Below are 26965 nucleotides of genomic sequence, written 5' to 3' on the forward strand. Positions count from 1 at the left end.
ATATATATATAAATATTGCACAGGTATATTTGTAGCAATAGTCAACAATACATTGTATGGGTCAAAATTATCAATTTTTCTTAAATGCCAAAAATCATTGGGATATTAAGTAAAGATCATGTTCCATGAAGATATTTAGTAAATTTCCCACCATAAATATATCAAAACTTCATTTTTGATTAGTAATACGCCAGGACCAGGGGTGTGAAGTAACAAATTGCAAATACTCACGTTACTCACGTTTTATTAGTAATTGTACTTTTTTGAGTAGTTTAAAAATTGTGTACTTTTACTTTTACTTGAGTACATTTTAAGTGATGAATCGGTACTTTTTATTTTACATGCTTAATTTTATTTTATTTTTATCCATCAATGTGATTGGATAGAGAGTAATAGGTCTCGTGACTTTCGTCAAATCAAATTGTGCATAGAAAACTTTAACAGCCAAGTCGTTGTTGCTTGTTGACTTTTGATGAGTTTGAGCGCGTGATGCGCGCTGTGAAAAAGTGTGTTGGAAACACAAATTGAGGACCAAATCTGCACCTTATTGATGACCCTTGGCGTTAATATACTGCATCTGTGCCAGCGCGTGATGTAATAAAACTGCAGATCGTTAATAAACGTTTTTATTTTTTATCCATTTTATACCTTCATTTAGCAAGTGCACTCGTGCATAAACAAATTTCAAGTTCAACACTTTTTGTTCCGTTCAGTTGTGGATGCTGCTGATTCACAGAGACCACCGCGGCTCAGCAAAGAGACATGCGTGCATTTATGATAAAATTGTAACATAAATTATCAAGTTTATTTATTCTTATTTCTTTATAGCAAAACGCTCAAACTGGCACCGTTTTGGAGAGAAATGGGCTCTCATTTTAACCCATATCATGGTGTGTGATGCTGAACTATGAGTTTCCACAGCTCAGTACTCACTACTCAATACTCATGAGTACTTTTAAATAGGCTACTCTTTACTCTTACTCAAGTGGTTTTTTGGACAAGTACTTTTACTCTACTCACACTACATTTTTTGGAAGGTAATGGTACTTTTACTTGAGTATATTTTTTCAGTACTCTTTCCACCACTGCTAAGTACTTAATTTGGACAAATTTAAAGGCGATTTTCTCAGGTTTTTTTTTTTTTGCAACCTCAGATTCCAGATTTTCAAATAGTTGTATCTCGGCCAAATATTGTCCTATCATAACAAACCTGTTTTTGTTTGTTTGTTTGTTTTTTGAATATCCTGTTTCACTCAAACATACTTCACATTACAGATGTTCTCTGACTATTGTTATTAAATAAAAATAAATAATACATTTTTGTCAATATTATAATATTGAAGAAATATCTCGTACACAGTATAAAAATTGTTATATTAAAATAAAAATAATACATAATAATAATAATATAAATACTATAAAAAAGATTTTTTTTGTAAAATAATATATATAATAATATTATAAATAATTTATTTATTGTTTATTTTTAAAAACATTTATAATATTTTTTGTTGTATTATGGCATTCCTGTAGCTACAACAGTAGAGCATGGCATTTGCAATGCTGAAATGCTGGATTTTATTCCCATGAAATGCATAATCTTGATAAAATATGAACCATGAAAGAAACATAAGTTGTATAAGTTGTATAAAAGTTTCTGCCAAATACATAATGTAATTTAAATGAAAGTTATAATAAAGTGCTACTGAACACTAAACACAACTATAAAATGCTCAGGATTGGCATAAAAGAAAACAGAAAATAATGCACATTATGACTACAATAATAAACAATGCAACTAATATAACTGGCAATATTACAAAATTAATTCACATTCAACACATGGACTCAACAATATAGTAATTCAGAGCAGATTTTGCAGTTTAATGTTGTTTCCAGACATTACCAAAGACTTCAGGTCATTTAATTTTAGAGTGACTTAATTTGCAGCAATCGTAAATCAGACATCAAAACTCATGTAACTGACTTTGGCAAGCATCAGATAAAAGCATAAATGTAATATCAACAGACAAGATCATGTAAACACATTTTACTAGTACACATCCTCACGAACAGCACACTATAATCAGAGATGCACGCATCTTTTAGGTCAAATTAAAATTACACAGCAACTGCGATAATTAAACTTATTACAGTGATATTCTTCTTAGTTTTCTGTCATGCTGAGCTGTGATAAGCACCTGTGGAAACCCGGTGTCAGAGATGCGAATCGCCGAACCACGTTGAGGTTCTCTGGTTAGCCAAAGCTATTCGGCCATCCCTGTCAAAGTAGCAATGAGGTTTGCCAAGATAAAACACACAGCTATGGTTCAACAATAAAGGAATGTTTTAAGGCGAACCGAGGGCTTCCCCAAAATGAGCTGTTTTATATATATAGGACTTAAAATGACACACTTTAACAGTTCGATGATAATGTGCTGTGTCAGTCAAAAAAATCTTAATTTAGATTTAGCACATTACATTTTGTTATCATTGTGGAAATGAAAACCATGCCTGAACTTCACAGTTACGGTCAAATTTGATGGTTTGATATCAATAAACGTGGTAATAGTTGGAAATATAAAGGTTTGTCACACATATACTGCACAAAAAGACCAAATGCTTTGCTATAGAGTGTATATAATGAACTATATCTCATGTAAACACACCCAGATGCTGCTAGTATCAACATTTACGGGGGAAAACACGAGTGCTTGCAGGCAGAGCTAATATTTACCTCTGTAAGCATTAGCTACAGGTCAAACTCGCACAGAAGTATATATATATATTCTTAAGGATGTTTAGTGGGAACGCTGTAAATGCAGGCGATGCTGCAGCTGTTTTTGTCATCTGCCAGCTCTAGACCCACAGCAGGGAATCAAGACCCGCAGACACACTGTGACCCAGTAACCCACTTACAGAAGCACAGCATTACAAAATAGACAGAGAACTCCATTAGACAACACATCTATACCAACACTCTTAAAATACTGTGTTTTTGTAGCACATTTTGCTGTATGGTTCTCTAAAGATTAAATCTTTTCATTATAGGTGCAGTTTGGGATTGGTAAGACTTTTTTATTATTTTGGAAATGTCTCTTCTGCTCATCAAGGGTGCATTTATTTGATTATAAATACAGTAAAAAACAGTGAAATTGTGAAATATTATTACAATTTAAAATAAGTGTTTTCTATTTGAATATATTGTAAAATGTAATTTATTCCTGTGATCAAAGCTGAATTTTCAGCATCATTACTCTTCAGTCTTCAGTGTCACATGATCCTTCAGAAATCATTCTCATATGCAGATGTGCTGCTCAAGAACATTTCTTATTATTATCATGAATGTCAAATGTTTTTTTTTTATAAATGTTGGATTTTTTTCAGGAGTCCTTGATCAATATAAAGTTCAAAAGAATGTGACATCCTAAATATAACATATAATATAACAAATGTCTATAGTCACTTTTAATCAATTTAATGCATCCTTGCTGAATAAAAGTATTAATTTCTTTAAAAAACATCTTCCTAAACCCTAAACTTTTGAACAGTAGTGCTAATGTGTGTGTGTGTGTGTGTGTGTGTGTGTGTGTGTGTGTGTGCGTGTTCTAATTGGAACCTTTATCTTTAAAATGAATTCTGATATTCTGAGTTCTGACTCTAATTCTGATTGGATGTTCAAAGTTTTAAATTCTGCATTAATGCACCAAATTGCTATTGCCTACAGATAGAAAAACAAACTATATTCGCTGGGGGGAGGTCGGTCGGAGAGGAGTATGCTGATCCTAATAAATTTCAAAATTTACTGAACATTGGTGCCATTTTATTGCTGTAATTGCTGTTCCCTGCTGTATTTTTATTGCTGTTGCTGCAATTTAAAAAAAGCAATAATCCACTCAAAGCAGTGTGCTGCAATGATTTTGCCACAGTTCAAGGGTTTCAGGTCTAAAATACCACTTACTATGGTAAAAAATAAAAAAATAAAAAAAATCACTGTAGCACACTGTCACGAGTGACTTCTTTTTTTAATTAATCAGATATAGAATTGTGTGCATGGTGCATGGGTTGAGTTCTGTTGGTGGTTAGGTCGACATTTTACCCGTTCAGGTGGGTATGTGTGTCTACATATTTACACCGTAATTTAATCTGATGTTTTACAACATTTACAACATCTCAGGTTAAGTGGAATCTATCAACATCCAGTAAAATGTCATGTTAAAATCACCCGCACATACAGGACCTGCTCAGGTGAAGCACTCGGGTTCACCTTACAGTCACTCAGCAGGAGTGTTTGCACTGTGTGTGTGTGTGTGTGTGTGTGTGTGTGTGTGTTTACCCTCTTAAAGACCCGTCCCAGAGGAACACAAACATCACCTGTTGAGATTTACTCCGTCACCACAGTATTTCCCTCGGCAAACACCCAACAGACCACAGCTCAGGTGTGTGCAAACACTCCCATTCATAAAAGCGCACTTATTAGAAAGACCCATTCCTTTTCCTAAACATCAGCCACCACACATACATTTCCCGAGATTATTATAATCAGACAAAAATGTCAGCAATTAAAATACACAGGAAATAAGTATAAATCAAATGAATGTAATGACTACTCTCCGTCCGTCTCAGCATTAAACGTGCTGGGCTTCAGTGTCAACTTTTAATTACATATTGACAGCAAAACAGATGCCACGCACACACACACACACACACACACAGTCCCAAACAGAAAAACACATCAAAACAACCAGATCCAAAACCGCATGACACACAAAATACACACTGCTTCACACACACACACACCAACAACTCCTATTCTCAGAAATCTGACACTATTTTGGAAAGCTGCCCGAGGTATAAACATTAAAATTAAAAGTTAGTGACTTGCTGCTTTAAAATGTAAAGATAGTTGTAAAGCACAAAAGTGATAAATTAACACTGGTTTGAAAAGAACTATGGAAATGATGCACATATAATGTACCGTAATTAAAAAAACAGCACATCTCATTTGAACACGCCTAAAAGATCATAACAGGTCAAAACATGACTGTTTGATCCCTTTATAAGCGTTTAAGCTTCTCAAAAGCTCATTAAACCAAATCATATTGAATTAAAGAGCTTTACTGTAATGCTAATACTTGATCTGAATTTCCTGAAGGAAATAACTGTGCTTCCAAAGCAGCAAGAAAAAGGTGAACGTTTTAGGCAAGTCTACATTTTTTAAGTTTGTATAAATGAAATTTGGTTTGTATACAGATGAATACAGATTTAAAAAGACATACCACAATTCTAAATGCAATAAAGAGAATATATACTCATTTAAGAATATTATATAGACTACTGTTCGACAGTTTGGGGTTTTGTAATGTTGATCACCAAAATAAGCTCACTTTATTTGATCAGAAACACAATAAAAACAGTAATATTTTGAAATATTATTGCAATTTCAAATGACTGTTTTCTATTTGAATATATTGTAAAATGTAATTTATTCCTGTGATCAAAGCTGAATTTTCAGCATCATCACTCCAGTCTTCAGTGTCACATGACCCTTCAGAAATCATTCTAATATGCTGATCTGCTGCTCAAGAAACTTTATTATCAATGTTGAAAACAGCTGCGATGCTTCATATTTTTTTTGTATTTCTATTTCAAATAAACAGCATTTATTTGAAAAAGAAATCTTTTGAAACATTATGAAAATCTTCACTGTCACTTTTGATCAGTTTAATGCACCCTTGCAGAATAAACTTAGTGACCCAAAATTTTAAACAGCAATGTATAAATGCTAATATCATATGCAGTTATGATGCATTCTTTAGATGTAGGCTATAAAGTCTACAGAAAAAAACTAAAATAGGAAGCACATCTAAAGTTGAAATTATAGACAAAATGAAGTCTCTCTACCTTAAAGTTGCAGTGTGTAATTTCTTTCCCACTAAACCTCTTTTGAGGTTGACCTCTCGCTGAGGACGGGTAATTAACGACGAACCCATCACATGATGCCAGCCCGGATCTCCATCACAGAATCAAACCAATGGTCAGTATTCAGCACAGAATGATGTTTGAAGTCACTGAGGTCATTCTGTTTAAAATGAATCATCATGACCGCCACTTTAGCATGACATGCAGTTTTTCAGTATGCACGCAGGGTTGGGAAACAGTTTGGATCTTCCTCACTGGATTTGGCCGAGTCCAGTTGTGTAGCTGCTCTTGAACACACAATCAGACACTAGCAAACACACACAGGAAGGTGAACGGAGGAGACACAGGAAGACAGTTGGCAAGACGAATTCTCTCTCTCTCTCTCGTTCTCTCTTTTCCCATCCTGAGACAGTGACCAGACTTATTATTTTTAATCACAAAACAACAGGAAATGGATGAGATAAGAGAATGACACACATATTTATTTGCCAGACATAAAGTTTCATGAATATTTTTCTGAAACCATACTTAACTTAACCACTGTCACTACAACCACTCATTGCACAGACAAAACACCCTAGCAACCAAATATGAACATTCTACACAAACACTAGTTACAAATATATTGATCAACGTGCTTGTAATAATCAACATATATAACAGAGCCAACTAGCACAAACACACAATCATAGAAAGAGGAACAAGTTTTAGTACAGAACTCTTAATCCTAACACATGTACTGTGTGCGCGCGCGCGTGTGTGTGTGTGTGTGTGTGTGTGTCGCTCTCTCACACAGATAGCACAGTGTCTCTGTGAGATGGAAAAATTGACTCAACACAAGATCAGTGCTCTGAACACAAGCAAACTTTTTCATCTTGTCATTTTCAAACAAATATTCAACATTCACATATACAATAACAGAATTTCCATCTCAGTGTTGTACAGTAATATAGTATGTATATATATATATATATATATATATATATATATATATAGATTAAGGAACAGTTATTTTATTATGCCCATTAAAATGTATTTTACAAGTTTTTGTTACATTGTTACATCATTGTTTTGCTCTATGGTACATCATCTTTAATTTAATAGCATTAGAGCTGCTCCATTGCAGCGGCTTAGTACTGTAATCACGCGCTTTGCTGTAATAATGCAGGGAACCACTCGTTATAAATCTCCTAACTGTGATATTTTCAGATATAGAAGTCGCGTTTTTTCATCTGAAACGTGCTGCGATTTATATTCCAAAGCCACTCATATAATGCAGAAACACTCAAGCAACTCAAGCAGTGTATGCCTAAGGTTGAAAATAAATTATGTCACACATTTGTAAGTTATATATACAAGTTTGGAGGTGTTTTTTTTTTAAAGAAATTAATCCTTTTTTCTGCAAAGATGCATTAAGTTGATCAAAAGTGACAGTAAATACAGGTCTAATGTTACAAAAAAAAATGTTATATAAATGCTGTTCTTTTAAACTTTCTTTTCCTTAAAGGATCCTGGAAAAAAAATGTTTCATGGTTTTCTCAAAAATATTACATTATAGACAGACAGACAGATAGATAGATAGATAGATAGATAGATAGATAGATAGATAGATAGATAGATATTTCTTGAGCAGCAAATCAGCATATTAGAATGATTTCTGAAGATCATGTGACACTGAAGACTGGAGTAATGATTAGTGTTGCTTTCGTCAACAAAAATTATGACTAAATATTAGGTGCGTTCGACTTCATGCGACGCCGCGCAAACCGATCGGCGGCTGACTTGAAGCAGTGCATGCCGGTTAGAAATTTTGTCCGACTTGAACCGGCGCCGAAGCTTTTTTACTGTAGTCGCAATGTGATATTGAGTCACGTTTATCATGAAAGCATATATACCCCCACTTTATTAGTATTTAAATAGCATATATTTACATTTAACTTTATTCTTGAACAGATACTGTACAGTAACAGAATTATATACTGTATTAAGCAGTATATAAAAAGTGTTTCTGTTGCTCATGAAAAGTTACTATGTAGTTGCTACGGTGTTCTGGGTACCTGTCAGGGCATTGCTATGTTGTTCTTAAGGTGTTCTGACCAAGGTGTTGCTATGTGGTTTCCAGGGCATTGCTAAGCAGTTGCTAACACATTTGTTTGTTGTGTATTCTAGTGTAAAGTTTCTATGGTGTTCTGAATGGCTGTTATTTGTTGCTATGTGGTTTCTAAGGCATGGCTAGGTGGTTGCTAAGGTGTTCTGAATGATTGCTAAAGTGTTCTGAATGGTTACAATGGTATTGAATTGCTACCCTGTTGTTTTGAGAGGCTGTTAGGAGGCCTGTGCTGACCGTTTAATGATAGGTCAATCTGAGTGATTGACAGCTCCTCAACCAACAGCAGCCAATCAAGTGGGAGGAGTGTCCTATGGGTGCACGGATGGTGATGGCCTTCTATATTACGACCTCACTTCTTCCACATGCAGGAGGTCACTGTCCACCAGTTGACCTTTGACCTGGACAGAGCTGTAATGAGAGGGAGGGCAGGGTTCAGAGGGCAAACGGGTAAAAAGGCAGGTGGACCAGGTGCTTTGAGCTTCTTACGTGGCTTTAAGTCTTAAGTTTATTTCCTGTCCTTCGGCACACAATTAAACTTGTTTTATGTATATATATTTTCTTCTGTCTCACTCTCTCTCTCTTTCAGAGGGTTGTTTGAAGTACACCATAATGGTATGGTTTAGTGGTTTGGTTAGACTTTGTGGTGTTCATTGGTTTCCACTAACTAGAGCAGCAATCAAGACCGACTGATTCAGCAAAAACCGTTTCGTCTGTCTGCAACATTCCCACACACACACACACACGCACAAACTTAAGACACTTTTAATCAGATTTGATTGTCTAATAAAGTGAAAATAGCTTCTCTTTCAGCAAAGAGCATGTGTAAAGTTTTTCCGTGTTGAACAGCTCACGTTCACTGACTGAATGGCTGGCTGGAGTTCAGCATGTGCATTAGATGCTGGAAACCATGACTCATGTGGTGCTGTCCCACAAACTCAATCACACACACAATTCAAGTACAAATGCTTCCAATTTCATCAGCACACGCAGGGATAAATGCACCATTAGAAGAAAACAGCGTGCATCCCTTACCGTGAAATCAAACACACATTTAGTACAAACAGAGTCACCTCTCACACACACATTAAAAGCATAACAGAATAATCAAAGTCAACTACAACTTCATCCAAACCCATAAAAACCAGCTTCATGCTAAGATCAAAGCAGACAGATTTGAAGAAAACTCCAGCACAACAAAAAATACTGAGATGGTACCATGGTACAAAGATAGTATCTGATGGAAATACTACAGTGTTTTGACATAAATTATGTTCTTGAATGATTACCATATATGATTGTAAACATGGTATTAGCATAGTACATGTTCAAAGAAATTAATTATTACCATGGTACCATGTACAAAAATGGTAAATCTGCAAAAAAGCATGGTTAATCATGTAAACATGGTAATTCAATCCAAAAATCAAGTTATTACCGGGGTAACGTACAAATATACGGTACAAAGCATGGTATTATCATGGTACCATGTACAAAAAAAATTTACATAGTGCATGTAAAAACATAGTATTACCATGGTGCTATGTACAGAAAATATGGTTTTACCAAGGTAAATGCGCAAAAAGCATGGTTTAATCGTGGTACATGTAAAAGCACATAGTGTACAAAAAACAAGATACTACACTGCAAAAAAGGCCTATCTTACTTCGTATTTTTATCTGGTTTCCAGTCAAAATATCAAAAAATTCTTAAATTAAGATGCATTTACTTGGTAAGCAAAATGACATAAGATAGTCTTGCTTCTAGTGGCAAAAAACTACATTTAGTGAATTTTGCTTAAAACAAGTAAAATGATCTGCCTGTGGAGTATGCCAAAGTAAAATTATTTAGTTTTAAGAACATTTTACTTACCCCACTGGCAGATCATTTTACTTGTTTTAAGCCAAATACACTTACACTTCCACACTTTGGACAAAATAAATGTCCAAAAAACATGGTATAATCATGGTACATCTAAAATCACAGTATTACCATGGTATCATAAACAAAAAACAAGGTATTACCAGAATGGCGTACACAAAAAGCATAGTATAACCAGGGTAACATATAAAAATATTGTATTTCTTTGGCACCTCGTACAAAAAAATTGTTCATTTAACTCTAGCATAATCATCTTTTATGTTTATATTCTGTTACAGTTATTTCCGCACCACAAAACCAAGATCATAAATGCTGAAAAATAATAAATCTTAAAACAGCTCATCAAAAGACATCATCGCAGTTTCATTAACATGACTTCAGTCATATGCGACACGACATATAATATAGATTATTACAACTCTGGAACAAAAGCCTCTCTGTCCTGCACTCAAGCGTGAGTGAAGTGTGTGTGTAAGTGTGTGTGTTTAATTCTTTCTGGAGAGAGCTGAACGTTTCTGTGGTTTTTGTGGCCGGTTCATAATGTGCTACTGCAGAGAGAGAGAGACTATTTTATATTCTCAGTATGAGGCCAGTGGAAGGAATGTCAGCTTTCCGCGCACCACTCCAGAATCCTAAAGTTCTTCTCGCATGTCTGGACCTGCAGGGTTCCCTAAACATCTCATGAATAACCCACTGAACATTATTAATCACTCATTACCCACTCCACGTATCGGTAACCCAGAAAAACCTGCAGGTATTGATAGAACACAAAACCGTTCATTTGCATGAACGTATTCCAGGTGTGCAGGGTCATAAGGGAGCTGATGATGTCATTGTACTGTTTTGTACTGGATGGCATGCATGGCACAAAATTGCTTGCTATAGTATTTGTGCATTTTATGTGCATTAGGTGTAACACATAATTTTACTGTCCTCATTAAGTATTGCATTAAGTGACAAAATCACAGCCAATGGGAACATACTTGATAAAAAAAAGAAATAAAAAAAATATAAAATATTATAGTCTGAAAAATGAAATTAAATTACATTTTAAATTAAACAAAATTAAAAGGGCACATATATAATGGTCATCCCTTGTAAGTAAAGTAAAGTAAAGTAAAATAAAATAATCTGGAAATGTGTGTGGTTGTTTGATATGTACAGTATAGCAAAGCATTGTAAAAGACTCAAACACACACAGACACATGTGACCTTTAGCATACTGCTCAAATGAAGCATTACAGGACCAACTGCTCATCCACAGGATAATGAAAACCTTATGAAAGCTCAAAGAGGCTTTGAAAGATCATGTGTACTGACCCTTACAAACATTTACCACAGCAGTCATAGTTTCCACCAAAATACCATAATTACCACAGTTATTGTTTCTATAATTGTGGTAAATTGGTATTTGTGACTACTGTTAAATAAATACAAAAATAAAACACACAAAACAATAAACAGATCCCTAATCTTGCAATAACAATAGTATGGAAACTATGGTATTTTAGCAGACACTATGCTTGGTACATTTCTATCATGGTACATTGTAGCGAGGAAACAAAAAATGTGCCTAACTGTGGGTCATTATTTGGACAAGTGATGCAGACATCTGATGTTTTGTAATGATGTGAACATCTGTGGCATTTCTGAGGCACATGAATGAAGGTTTTTCATCTGTTAGTCACACAAAAAGTCTCTTCTTTCCATGAGATGAAGAGATGCATCAACAGTCACTCACTTAAAACCCAATAAAAGCTAGAGAGAGCTGAGTGTGTGTGTGTGTGTGTGTGTGTGTGTAGGGTTGCAAAAGGGTGGAAAATTTCCCTTAAATTTCCAGAAATTTTCCGGAAACTTTCCATGGGAACTTCGTCTGGGGAATTTTGGAAATATTCCAAGTTTTAAACTTATAAAACTTATACAACTTTGAAATTTATAAAACTATCGTATACAAACATAAATATAAACATTTTGTTTGATCATAGGCTCACATGCATGCAAACTAATACAGATTTTAAAAATGACATTTTTGGATTTTTGGGGGAAATCTGTGATTCTTTTTTCAGGATTTATTGATGAATGAAAAATTGTGAACAGTGTTTATTCAAAATAAAAATATTTTCTAACAATATAAGTCTTTACTATTACTTTTTTTTTGTGTAAGTGTGTGTGTTTAATTCTTTCTGGAGAGAGCTGAACGTTTCTGTGGTTTTTGTGGCCGGTTCATAATGTGCTACTGCAGAGAGAGAGAGACTATTTTATATTCTCAGTATGAGGCCAGTGGAAGGAATGTCAGCTTTCCGCGCACCACTCCAGAATCCTAAAGTTCTTCTCGCATGTCTGGACCTGCAGGGTTCCCTAAACATCTCATGAATAACCCACTGAACATTATTAATCACTCATTACCCACTCCACGTATCGGTAACCCAGAAAAACCTGCAGGTATTGATAGAACACAAAACCGTTCATTTGCATGAACGTATTCCAGGTGTGCAGGGTCATAAGGGAGCTGATGATGTCATTGTACTGTTTTGTACTGGATGGCATGCATGGCACAAAATTGCTTGCTATAGTATTTGTGCATTTTATGTGCATTAGGTGTAACACATAATTTTACTGTCCTCATTAAGTATTGCCTTAAGTGACAAAATCACAGCCAATGGGAACATACTTGATAAAAAAAAAGAAATAAAAAAAATATAAAATATTATAGTCTGAAAAATTAAATTAAATTACATTTTAAATTAAACAAAATTAAAAGGGCACATATATAATGGTCATCCCTTGTAAGTAAAGTAAAGTAAAGTAAAATAAAATAAAATAATCTGGAAATGTGTGTGGTTGTTTGATATGTACAGTATAGCAAAGCATTGTATATTGTATGACTCAAACACACACAGACACATGTGACCTTTAGCATACTGCTCAAATGAAGCATTACAGGACCAACTGCTCATCCACAGGATAATGAAAACCTTATGAAAGCTCAAAGAGGCTTTGAAAGATCATGTGTACTGACCCTTACAAACATTTACCACAGCAGTCATAGTTTCCACCAAAATACCATAATTACCACAGTTATTGTTTCTATAATTGTGGTAAATTGGTATTTGTGACTACTGTTAAATAAATACAAAAATAAAACACACAAAACAATAAACAGATCCCTAATCTTGCAATAACAATAGTATGGAAACTATGGTATTTTAGCAGACACTATGCTTGGTACATTTCTATCATGGTACATTGTAGCGAGGAAACAAAAAATGTGCCTAACTGTGGGTCATTATTTGGACAAGTGATGCAGACATCTGATGTTTTGTAATGATGTGAACATCTGTGGCATTTCTGAGGCACATGAATGAAGGTTTTTCATCTGTTAGTCACACAAAAAGTCTCTTCTTTCCATGAGATGAAGAGATGCATCAACAGTCACTCACATAAAACCCAATAAAAGCTAGAGAGAGCTGAGTGTGTGTGTGTGTGTGTGTGTGTGTGTAGGGTTTGCATAGGGTGGAAAATTTCCCTTAAATTTCCAGAAATTTTCCGGAAACTTTCCATGGGAACTTCGTCTGGGGAATTTTGGAAATATTCCAAGTTTTAAACTTATAAAACTTATACAACTTTGAAATTTATAAAACTATCGTATACAAACATAAATATAAACATTTTGTTTGATCATAGGCTCACATGCATGCAAACTAATACAAATTTTAAAAATGACATTTTTGGATTTTTGGGGGAAATCTGTGATTCTTTTTTCAGGATTTATTGATGAATGAAAAATTGTGAACAGTGTTTATTCAAAATAAAAATATTTTCTAACAATATAAGTCTTTACTATTACTTTTTTTTAATTTAACACATCCTTGTTAAATAAATGTATTAATTTATTTCAAAAAAAGAGAAAAGATATTGACCCCAAAATGTTGAATAGTAGTGTATTGTTAAAAAAGGATTTCTGTTTTAAATAAACGTTGTTCTTTTTTAACTCTTTAGTCATCAAAGAATCCTGAAAAAAGAATCACAGATTTCCCCCATAAATCCAAAAATTTCATTTTTTTAATTTGTATTAGTTTGCATGCATGTGAGCCTATGATCAAACAAAATGTTTATATTTATGTTTGTATATGATAGTTTTATAAATGTCAAAGTTGTATAAGTTTTATAAGTTTAAACAACAGGTAATAAAAAATATATATATTAAACAGCACAACTGTTTCCAAAATTGATTATAAATAAGCATATTAGAATGATTTCTGAAGAATCATGTGACACTGAATACTGGAGTAATGATGTTCAAAATTCAACTTTGATCACAGAAAAAACATTATATTTTAAAGTATATTAAAACAGAAAACCATTATTTTAAATTGTAATACCAGTAATACAGCGCAATAGTACCGTTTTGTACTGTATTTTTGATCAAATAAATGAAAGCTTGATGAGCAAAAGATATGCAATGTTTAAACCATTAAAATAGTAATGTTTCCAAACTTTTCTCTTCTTGCCATGAGAAGAAGATGCATCAACAGTCACTCACATATAAAACACAAAAAGAGAGAGAGAGATGTGTGTGTGTGTGTGTGTGTGTGTAGGGTTGCAAAAGGGTGGAAAATTTCCCTTAAATTTCCAGAAATTTTCCGGAAACTTTCCATGGGAACTTCGTCTGGGGAATTTTGGAAATATTCCAAGTTTTAAACTTATAAAACTTATACAACTTTGAAATTTATAAAACTATCGTATACAAACATAAATATAAACATTTTGTTTGATCATAGGCTCACATGCATGCAAACTAATACAGATTTTAAAAATGACATTTTTGGATTTTTGGGGGAAATCTGTGATTCTTTTTTCAGGATTTATTGATGAATGAAAAATTGTGAACAGTGTTTATTCAAAATAAAAATATTTTCTAACAATATAAGTCTTTACTATTACTTTTTTTTTATTTAACACATCCTTGTTAAATAAATGTATTCATTTATTTCAAAAAAAGAGAAAAGATATTGACCCCAAAATGTTGAATAGTAGTGTATTGTTAAAAAAGGATTTCTGTTTTAAATAAACGTTGTTCTTTTTTAACTCTTTAGTCATCAAAGAATCCTGAAAAAAGAATCACAGATTTCCCCCATAAATCCAAAAATTTCATTTTTTTAATTTGTATTAGTTTGCATGCATGTGAGCCTATGATCAAACAAAATGTTTATATTTATGTTTGTATATGATAGTTTTATAAATGTCAAAGTTGTATAAGTTTTATAAGTTTAAACAACAGGTAATAAAAAATATATATATTAAACAGCACAACTGTTTCCAAAATTGATTATAAATAAGCATATTAGAATGATTTCTGAAGAATCATGTGACACTGAATACTGGAGTAATGATGTTCAAAATTCAACTTTGATCACAGAAAAAACATTATATTTTAAAGTATATTAAAACAGAAAACCATTATTTTAAATTGTAATACCAGTAATACAGCGCAATAGTACCGTTTTGTACTGTATTTTTGATCAAATAAATGAAAGCTTGATGAGCAAAAGATATGCAATGTTTAAACCATTAAAATAGTAATGTTTCCAAACTTTTGACCAGTACTGTACTTCTGCATGATAACAGAAAGCTGGCTAGCAGAAAGAGCATCACAGCTTGAGCTAGTTTATACCTCATAAACTGTCAATGAAACTTAGATGTAGTCTTTGGGCTCAAATGCAGCAAGTGTGGCTTCAGAGAAAATGGAGGGGAATCCCCCTCTTAGGTGACTAGAGGGGATTGTGTGTGGTCATTTTTAGACTTCTGTTTTATTATTATCTCACCTAAATGTTTGGTCCAGTCTATGGTTTGTTCAGTCAGTGTATTTGTTTTTACAATGGTATAGCCTAATTTAGTTGCACAGTATATTACACACATTACAACAATTTTTGTAATATTCATGTAATTTACATGAATACTTACCAAGATGGACATTTTTATATTTTGTGTGCAGGATTTAAGAAATGAAAGCACAGTGCATGTAGGGGGTGTGGCCTCAATGGCCCTGCAGTAAGCAGTGTGCTGTGTGCATGTGATTGAGCAATGTGTAGGGTAGAAATTAAACTGAAATTGCATTAAATCAGGTTGTTTTAACCAAGATTATGCTGCAAGATTTTTTCTCTACATTTAAGTCCCCAGAATTTTGCAACCCTGTGTATGTGTGTGTGTGTGCGCGTGCGTGCGTGCGTGTGTGTGTGTGTGCATGTGTGTGTGTTGGTCATAAACCCCAGGCAATCCCATAATTCCCTGTTTCAGGGTCATGAATGTGGCATGTGAGATATTAGGGTTCTTACATGCCACAACAGAGGTCACCACACACACACACACATACACAAACTACACAATCACACTCAAGGACAAGCATCTCAGTTAAGTGATGTTCATATAGACAGAAGCGTATAGGGACAAAGTGACAGGAAGTCACTCATTTTTACTGTCGATTTGAGGTGACATGAGTGTCAGAATCTGTTGGCAATGCAACAAAGCTGATCAGAGATCAACAGAGATCATATAATTTTAAACGATATGTGGAAAACCATTTCAGAACCATTGTAAGCCTGTTTGATTCATACATCACTTACATGATTTCTGTTATCAATACCTATTTGCTACCTAAAAATATTTTTAATACATCTTGTTTAGAAAATTGGCAAATAGTATATTATAATTATATAATTATATTATATTATTATTGCAATATTGCATTATCTACAATTAATATGTTAAAAAAAATTTAATTATTGTTTTTATTTTTATATTAATATTATATATTATAACATCAATTTATATATATATATATATATATATAATAGATAATTAATTATAAGTTAATATTTAGAAATACAAATATTTTTAATTCATTAATTATTAATTAATTATTTTTAGAATTTTATATTCATTTATATTATATGCTTTTTAGATAAATTAAGAATGTTTTGATAATTCTCATGGGAGAAAAAAAACAGATCATGATTTTTTGCAGTGTAAGTCATCTGGCAGGAGCGCCACTCACTCACCGACCTTCAGTGATAAAATCTCATAATGCAAAACACTCCTTTCATTCAGAATGTGTTAACAGAATGACAAATTCTTTTTGTTTACAGTGTTAGAAAAACATTTAAAATACTATAAAGCAAAAACCTTTAAAAAAAACAGATGGACGTGTCCCACCCTCTCGTTCGATCTTATACATGCATAAACACACAAATAAACAGATATGCATGCATAAACCTACAAAAAAGCGGGTCAGGTCAGTGGGTCTGCATGGGCACAACCGCTTAAAGAGTAAGATTTGTGCTGTTTTGTGATTAGTGTGAATTCGGTGCACGTTTTGCAATCCTCCATCTCACTCGATTCTGTGTGAGGACTGTGTACTTTTCTTCTGTTTTAATGAAACAGTATTTTATTCCTCTGCTGTTCCACAGCGAGGGGAGGGAAGAAACCATCTGGAAGACATTTTTCCTTTTTTCCCCGCTCGTTTTTCCCTCTTTTTCTCTGGGATCAGCAGACAGCACAATGACGGCTATAGCTTCCAGATGTGAGAACACAAACTCTCGCTCTCACTGCTCGAATCCCAAATGCCAAGAAATAAAAGAAAACCAGCGATGCTGGTCCATCTGTGGCTTTTCGTTGCAAAAACACTCATATCCCATAATGCTCTGGGGTGCTCTAGTCATGCTGACACCGAGTTAGTGGCTCTAGCACAGGTATGTAGGGAATGTTATTCTAGAGGAAGTGTGTGCACATGTGTGAGCTTCATGACAGCCCAGGGGAACCTCAGGCTGTCAGAGGGGTGCCAGACACACACACACACACACACAGACACACACACACTGACCCCCCTCAATTAATCACAACAAAGCCTTAGCAAAGCCCAAACATGGCGTCCTTTTAAAAGCTCTGTGAAAGAGTCCATTCATACAGAACAGAGCAGACAGAAATACAATACTCAAAAACTTCAACTCTGAAACTCTGGGAACTAGAGATCTAAACACACACATGCATGCATAAATGGCAGACAACAATGTGTGTGTGTGTGTGTGTGTGTGTGTGTGTGTGTGTGTGTGTGTGAGCAGCAGGGTTGGTGGGCTGTATCAAGACCAGGTGTAATCTGAAAGACTAAAACCCTGATCATCCAACATGATCCTAATGCAACTAGACTGATTTCATAAAGAAAACGCGCGCAGAAACCCACCACTGCGGTGCTATGAGGTTGCCAAGGTGCTCTGAGAACTTTCAGAATGTTGCTAGGTTGAGAACTTTCTAGGGCATTCTATTTCTTTAATAAGGTGTTGCTATGCAGTGAAAATGTTGCTATGGGGTATCTAGGGTTTTCTCTTTCATTAATATAGGGTTTGCTATGCAGTGAGAATGTTGCTATGGGGTTTCTAGTGTGTTCTATTTCGTTACTAAGGTGTTGCTATGCAGTGATAATGTTGCTATGGGGTTTCTATTGTATTTCATGTGGTTACTAGGTAATTGCTATGCAGTGAGAATGATGCTATGGTGTTTCTAGGGCATTCTATGTGGTTACTGGGTAGTTGATATGAAGTGAGAATGTTGCTATGGGGTTTCTGGGTATTCTATGCAGTTACTAAGGTGTTCTAAAAGGTTTTAGAATGTTCTGTGGGACTTCTAGGGTGTTTGTGTGGTTGCCAGGGGGTTGCTATGCTAGGGGCTTGCTTAGAAGCAGCTAAAGTGTTCTGAGAGATTTTAGAATGTTGCTATGTGGTTTCTAGGGAGTTGTTATGCATTTGCTGAGATGTTCTGGGAGGTTTTAGAATGTTGCTATGGGGTTTCTCGGGTGTTCTATGTGGTTACTAAGGAGTTGCTATGAAGATGCTAAGGTGTTCTAAAAGGTTTTAGAATGTTACTATGTGATTTCTAGGGAGTTGCTATGCATTTGCTGAGTTGTTCTGAGAGGTTTTAGAATGTTGCAACAGGGGTTCTTTGGCGTTCTATGTGGTTGCTATGCAGTTGCTAAGCTGTTCTGAGAGGTTTTTAGTATGTGGCCCACGCACAAGTCGCTATGATATTCTGGTCTACAGATACGGTTCTGGTCCGTCAAAGTCTATGGGATTTTTTCAACCATTTTATCATCTGCAAAACTTGCACAATAGCATATTTCTTCATGACATGTCATGAACGGTGATGTTACATGCAAAAATGTAATGCTTAGGGTTAGTGTTAAAATCATTAACACTACATTTACTACTGCTCAAACAGTTGGGATGACTAAGATTTTTTTAAGAAAGTAATACTTTTATTCATAAAATGCTGCATTCAATTAAAGAATGTAAAGACGTTTATAATGTTACACACTTTAAGTATACCACTTTTCATGTCAAAACAGTGTGAAATAGATCTCTGTCTCTGTCTGCACTTAAAGTGATGTGTTTTCCAGACGCTGTGTCTCGGGGTGGAGCACTGTAAACCTCTAGGGTGGTCATAATCTGAAGGTCACCACCCACAGTATGCCACCTTTAACCTCTGACCTCATGACCTCATCTCCTGTAGGTCTGCTGTCAATAACTACTATAACTCACCTCCTTTCCTCCCCTCAATCACTCGTTTTTTTCACTTTCCCCTGCCATTTCTCTCTGAAACAGGCACATACACGCACAGTCCTGAACACTCAACCTCCTTTCACACTAGAAGATTCATTTTAGCAATTCACACAATTTGATTCAGTAAACGGGTTCAGAATACGATTCACTGATTCATTTGACTCATCACTCAATGAAAACATTTTTTAAATACATAATTTTTCAGCTGTAGATCTTTGCAATTATCACATAGTTTCGTGAATCTGAACTGAATCACTACAATAAAAGTTTTTATTATTTTTATTTTTATAATACATAATATTATAATTTATGTTTTTATTCATTTTGTAAATAACGTATTTATCTCCATTGCAATTTAATTTAAAAGTTTAATTTGCTCTCTTGTCTTCAGTGTGTTTGATAAATATAATGAAGTCCAGCAACTCCAGTGAACTTTATGTGTGTTTGAACCCAGCAGACATGTGGGTCAGGGTTTGGTCCTCACGTCTGAAAGAGGCAATATCTGGTTTTTATAGTGTGTGAACTCAGACCTTGAAGGTTTCACCAACTATCACCCTCCCAAATGCGGCTTTAGATTGAAGGGAGACTTGAAACGCTTGCAATCATAAAACTATGTGACTCTAAAACACACACTATAAAGCCCAAACCACACAAACCAAGAGGGGGGAGAAAAATGTACTTCTACATTTGGCCACAAAAACAGCACTGTCTAATACAGAACAAAACTTTCAACATTTCTGTCCTGTGATCCCAGAGCTGGACCTCCTACACACTGAAGGCTAGCACAGGGTCGAGGGCTGGGCTGGGCTGGGCTGGTCTTCCGTAACACACCCAAAACTGCTGACACGGTAACTATTCACATACTTCTACTAACTTTAAAAAAGTACATACTGTGCATTCAAAGGAAAAGCTCATGCTTTTAAATATGAAGTAAAATGATGTATTGATACAAGTTTGCAAAAAGACTCCATCTATGCATTATGCATGCTTCAAACCTATTTCAGCATACAGACTTGGAATACACTAATTCTAATATTGAATACTACATAAGATTGGTAGTAAGTAAAAATATGCATACTTTGAAGTATGTAGTATGCTATCTGGACACCTTTGACCATTTCCTATGATTTGGGACATGCCAATCTTTATCTTGCATAGTGTATAAGATGGATAGTATGGAAAAAGAAACATATATGCAGCATCGACATCCTATTTTCAACACTGAGATGCACTAATATTATTTACATGCTATAAAAGACATTTACTATGACTTGGAATACACTAATTCTAATATTGAATACTACATAAGATTGATAGTAAGTAAAAATATGCATACTTTGAAGTATGTAGTATGCTATCTGGACACCTTTGACCATTTCCTATGATTTGGGACATGCCAATCTTTATCTTGCATAGTGTATAAGATGGATAGTATGGAAAAAGAAACATATATGCAGCATCGACATACTATTTTCAACACTGAGATGCACTAATATTATTTACATGCTATAAAAGACATTGTGTGTGAACAAATGCACACTTCAAAACTTTGTCAACACTGATACAATAGACACTATGCAAAATGACAAATACTTCAAAAACCCACTGTAAATTGTACCACCCATGCACACATATTCAACATACTATTTTTTTGAGAGGTGCACTCATATTAATATTTCATGTTGTGTAAGATAGATAGCATGTGAATGGATGCATCCCTGCATACTATGTTATCCAGTCATTATATTGACATAGTATGCCTTAATCTAGCATACTATTTAATATGGAGAGCATGAGACTGATGCATACTTATAAATCCATTGTAAATACTACACAATCCAGTCACTGTGACATACCATTTTAAAAACATTTTTGAAAAACATGATTTGATATGCACTAACTTTAATATTGCATGCTATATCAGTCACTACTGACATACTAATTTCAATATACTATGATTTAGGTAGTTTACTTTGAATCTTGTATACAGTTTAATATGGAGAACATGAGACTGATGCAAACTTTAAAAAAATCAATTGTAAATATGCAATCCAGTCACTTTTGACATACGAGTTTAGTAACTCTAATCTTAATATTGCATACTATATAACAGAGATAGTATGTAAACAGATGTAAACATACTTGCATACTACTGCAGCCAGTCACTACTGACATACTATTTTCAGCATACTATGATTTAGGTAGTTTACTCTTAATCTTGCATACAATTTAATATGGAGAGCATGAGACTGGTGCATACTTATAAAATCCATTTTAAATACCATGCAATTCAGTCACTTTTGACATACTATGATATTAGAGGCACTAATTTTAATATTGCATTCTATATTAGAGAGATAGTATGTAAACAGATGCATACTTGCATACTATGGCAAGCCAGTCACTATTTACATACTATTTTCTGCATACTAAGATTTAGGAAGTTAACTCTTAACCATGCATACTATTTAATACGAAGAGAATGAAACTCATTCATACTTTAAAAAATCCATCTTAAATAATATGCCATTCAGCTAGGAGTGATTTGGAGTGTACTAATCTTAATCTTGCACACTAGTTAGTATGCAAAAGGGGATTCTGGGGGTTCGTTTAGGCGGGAACCCCTTCATCCTCTTCCTGTTGGAACTGGACTGGTACCTTTTAATAGCCACAGGGAGATGCTGCTTGTTCTGTTAATGGGAGCCATGGAGCCAAAGGCAACACGAACCTGATTTCTCCACAATGTTAAAGGAACACTCCACTATTTTCGAAAATAGGCTCCTTTTCCAACTCCCCTAGAGTTAAACAGTTGAGTTTTACCGTTTTCGAATCCATTCAGCCGATCTCCAGGTCTGGCGGTAGCCGATATGGCTAGGAACTATACTCTCATTCCGGCGTAATAATCAAGGAGCTTTGCTGCGTACCATGGGTGCAGCAGGCGCAATGATATTACGCAGCGCCTGAAAATAGTCCCCAGCACGCTCCCTGTGAAAGCAGGTGGTCACGTTGGTTATGTTGACGGAAGTTAGCCTTTTTCAGGCGCTGCGTAATATCAATCAACTTTTCATTTTCCGTCGGTCTTAGTACACGATGTAACTACAGAAGAGTCCAGTTTTAAATAGGAAAAATATAGAAACTCTTTGGTCATTTTTGAGCGAGATGCTAACGGTCTAATCAGATTCAATGATCTATGCTAAGCTAAGCTAAAAGTGCTACAGCCAGACCCGGAGATCGGCTGAATGGATTCGAAAACGGTAAAACTCAACTGTTTAACTCTAGGGGAGTTGGAAAAAGAGCCTATTTTCAAAAATAGTGGAGTGTTCCTTTAATATTCCTCTCTACGATTCTCACTGAATCAAACTCTGAATGAAGAATCGGGACGGCTGAAATGGACAGCTTGCTCTCATTACACGACAAACATTTTTGAAAGGCTCCAGGGTGTGAAAATTTGGCTCCAAACGTTCCAGAGTTTCTCCTCTCACGGTTTTAAGGGTCTGCAGAACACAACAACAAGAGTAACCAAAACCAGAGACAACACACATGGGCAATAAACAATCGTTACAACATGCCATTTGTTAAAAAGAATTAATTTACTCTCAAAAGTGAAGCACACACCCAGCAGGCTGAATGAGTGAGGCCAGTCCGCTGAGAGTGTTCGTAAAACTCTCATAAAACAGCACTAGTGTGGGTAATAAAGCAGAATGGCCCTGCACAGGAAGTGCAGCAGCATCCCCATCAGCCATTTTTGACTTTACAAGCTTACTGTGACGTAACAGGGCTGCTGTATCCCACAACGCACCGCTAGTCCCACCATAAACTCAGCACATCATTCTGTACCTACAGATGCCATTCGGTTAGTCCCGCCCACTGCATGACATCACTGTCAGACCACATGTCGTGGAAGCAGTGAGTGTTGCTGTGCATCCCTGCCAGTCTGGCTGCGGATCAAGTCCACCATCTTTTCTGCATTATCCCGCTACACGTGTGCTCTAAATAAAATTGGAAGCATTCAGAAATTAAGTGCACTACATAGAGATCACAGCTGTATTTATAACAGCCCAAAGCATGCTAGATTGTGAAGCAAACTAAACAACTAATACATTTCAGTCTGATGTGACTAACACGCGGCGACTCCACCCTGACCCACTGATGTTCTTCATTACAGATCATCCACCAGGAGCCAAGACTTAAGACTAACGAGCATTTATTTACATGTATCTATCTGTTTTTCACTAAACAGAGAGCCAGAGTGATTGGTTCGTTTTATGAGCCTATGGAAAAACATAAACCTCTCTCGGTCTCTCTCTCTCTCTTTCTCTCCTGGTGTGTTTCTCATCCTGTATATTTTTCCAATTACGTTCAGCAGTCAGCGCGCCTGCTGGAGGAAAACTACTTTCTGCCAGATCCCCTAAAAAGCACGTGAAACATCTTCCAAAATGTCTACAAATCCCGATCTAGGTTGCGCGTGGTTTTTGTTCACACATCCCACAGAGTCTGAAACCAAAACCGGTCCTGATGTCATACAACCCTAAAGATCAAGGTTCCTTGAAGTCTTTGAGATTCAGCAAAGGATCATTTGGCTGTGTAGAGTTCAGGTTCTTCAGATTCTGGGTTCTGGTGGAGCATCACTACATAAATGGCTTTCTAAAGGAACTTCAGAAGGTTCTCCTGTGACATTGATTCTAACTCAAAAGTTTAAAAGTTCCACCCATGACTTTTTCATCTCTACTTCTAGAAAACGAAACCATCTATGATGCTTTGCAGATGCCAAAACCAATACCATGAAGTGAAGAACTTATAATGCAATATCAAGAACCCTAGTAAACAGTCGCATAGAACAACTGAGGGACCATTTTTAGATTTGCATATGAAATCCTGGAATCCGGATTTCTACTATGACGGTTTTATTTACTAATGTGCATTAGAATAGTGAGTGTTACACCAACTTGGAGCAGCGTAAACCAGTTGCATGCCACAATAGATGCATCACGATCTCCTCGCGCAGCTGTTGCATTGAACGGGAAAACGTCCCCGATTCCGTTATTCGCCGCTGCTCTAATGTTTCCCTGCAAAAACGGAACATCGGACCTCCCTAGTTGGAAAAATCTCACTCTAGGGCTCCTACCATCCCCTCCTGCGGTCACTGCAGTCCAGGGACAGCGGACTGATCGTGGAGAAGCGCAGCCCCTGATGAGCGCGGCCCGCGGCACAAAGTAACAGTTTGGAAACAGTTGATTCGCCGCTTACCTGCGCTGACTCGTGAGGTGACAAACATCAGGAATACTAGGAGTACCGACAGCCGCACCTCCTTAAACCTCCGCTTTACTTTCCATCTGATAGGTGTATCCATGACCACCTGCGCCCGTCCTGACGCGAAGAGTTCGGTTATATTATTATGACAACTGCTTAAAATCAGGACAGAACCAGTAACCCAACAGTCCTGGAGAGAGAAAGCGCGACAGCTCAAAGCCTCTCATGCAGCCATACGTTAATAAAGTCCTGCGGGAACATTCAGTGGATGGATAGATGGATGGATGGGGCACCTCTCTCCCTTCTTTTCCCCTCTGTTCTTTCCTTCCCTTCAGTGCGCTGCAGTGATGCCCCCGTCACTGAAACTTCGCGGAGCCAAAGTGGGAAAAAACTTCATTCACACGGACTGTCAGTCATGCGGCGAGCGGCCAATCGGAGAGCAGCGCCGACAATGCGCGGCTTCTTATTGGTTAGTGCTGTGGGTAGGCGGGAAGTTTACAGTGTGGGACTTAATTTACTCTCTCTCTCTCTCTCTCTCTCTCTTTGTCTGCAAGAATTAAGTCCATTGCAGTCTGTCTTTTAGTATTTTTTTGACTCATCTAATATGATGGGTGTAGCAGCAGAAAACCTTTAGGGCAATTTTCCAGTTAAAGGACCTTTGTTAATATAATGTCCTAAATAAATAATGCAGATAAAAGCAGTTCTTTATGTGTCTGGCATCAAAAAGGCTGAACATATATCAATTAAAATGGATTTTGCATCACCCAGAAGGGGTTTATTTTTACAATAATGATCATCTGATTGCTTGCAACATGCCTGCTTACTAAAATAAATGAGTAAATGCACCTGAAATATGAAAGTGACCTGACGTGACATGTGGCCAAGTATGGTGACCCATACTCAGAATTAGTGCTCTGCATTTAACCATCCAAAGTGCACACACACAGCAGTGAACACACACACACCGTGAACACACACCCGGAGCAGTGGGCAGCCATTTATGGATTTTGCATCACCCAGAAGGGGTTTATTTTTACAATAATGATCATCTGATTGCTTGCAACATGCCTGCTTACTAAAATAAATGAGTAAATGCACCTGAAATATGAAAGTGAAAGTGACGTGACATGTGGCCAAGTATGCTGACCCATAGTCGGAATTAGTGCTCTGCATTTAACCCATCCAAAGTGCACACACACAGCAGTGAACACACACACACCGTGAACACACACCCGGAGCAGTGGGCAGCCATTTATGCTGCAGCGCCCGGGGAGCAGTTGGGGGTTCAGTGCCTTGCTCAAGGGCACCTCAGTCGTGGTATTGAAGGTGGAAGAGAGCCCTGTACACTGTAAAAAATGGCCGTGAATTTAACGGTAAAAGACTGTAAAAATGCTACAGTAAAAACCTGTTAAATGGTTAACGGTAAATTCCCCTACTATATATGGTGAAAAACTGTATTGGACATTACATGTATTGGACAGTAATTTTACGGTAGTATACCATTTTTGGAAGTGAAAAAAACATATAATTTACAGTGAATAACCGTAAATTGACATTCCCAGAATTCCCTGCGTTACATTTCAAATTTGATGTTTTTTTGTTGAAATAACTATGTTTCTTCTTAGTTTTTTTCTTATCAGTTTTGTATATTAGGGTTGTGTGTTACACCTAATGTTGTTAAATGAATGTTTATTGCATTATTTCAGTTTCATGTGTGTTACCATGATGGTGTTCGGTGTTTGTGGTAGTATACCGTTTTTGGAAGTGAATAAGACTGTATAATTTACAGTGAATAACCGTGAATTGACATTCCCAGAACTCCCTGCATTACATTTCAAATTTGATGTTTTTTTGTTGAAATAACTATGTTTCTTCTTAGTTTTTTTCTTATCAGTTTTGTATATTAGGGTTGTGTGTTACACCTAATGTTGTTAAATGAATGTTTATTGCATTATTTCAGTGTCATGTGTGTTACCATGATGGTGTTTAGTGTTTGTGTGAATGACACTGTGCACCTTCTATATATGATATTATTTAAAAACTGCTTGTGATGGGCTTTGCTTCATCATGTGACTTTCTCATCACCTCCTGCAGTTGGTGGATATCAGTGAATTACAAAGATACAAAACAGATTTCAGTACTTCAATAGGTTGGTATATTAACATTATATCAGTTAATGAAATTACGGTATTTAACT

At 35.8% G+C, this 26965-nt stretch overlaps 1 protein-coding gene across 1 annotated transcript in view; it reads right to left on the reverse strand.

The window, feature by feature from the left end:
- LOC107585431 (collagen alpha-1(V) chain-like) overlaps positions 1-25253 on the reverse strand; it is a 103561-nt gene extending 78308 nt beyond the window's left edge. Inside the window, exon 1 of the mRNA XM_016272449.1 lies at positions 24766-25253. Coding sequence (XP_016127935.1) covers positions 24766-24868 — 103 coding nt within the window. The 5' untranslated portion in view covers positions 24869-25253. The remainder of the gene's footprint in view (positions 1-24765) is intronic.
- Positions 25254-26965: the final 1712 nt, after the last annotated feature.

Source organism: Sinocyclocheilus grahami, unplaced genomic scaffold, assembly GCF_001515645.1.
Source record: "Sinocyclocheilus grahami isolate Dianchi unplaced genomic scaffold, SAMN03320097.WGS_v1.1 scaffold70.1, whole genome shotgun sequence".
NCBI classification, from domain to species: Eukaryota; Metazoa; Chordata; class Actinopteri; order Cypriniformes; family Cyprinidae; genus Sinocyclocheilus; species Sinocyclocheilus grahami.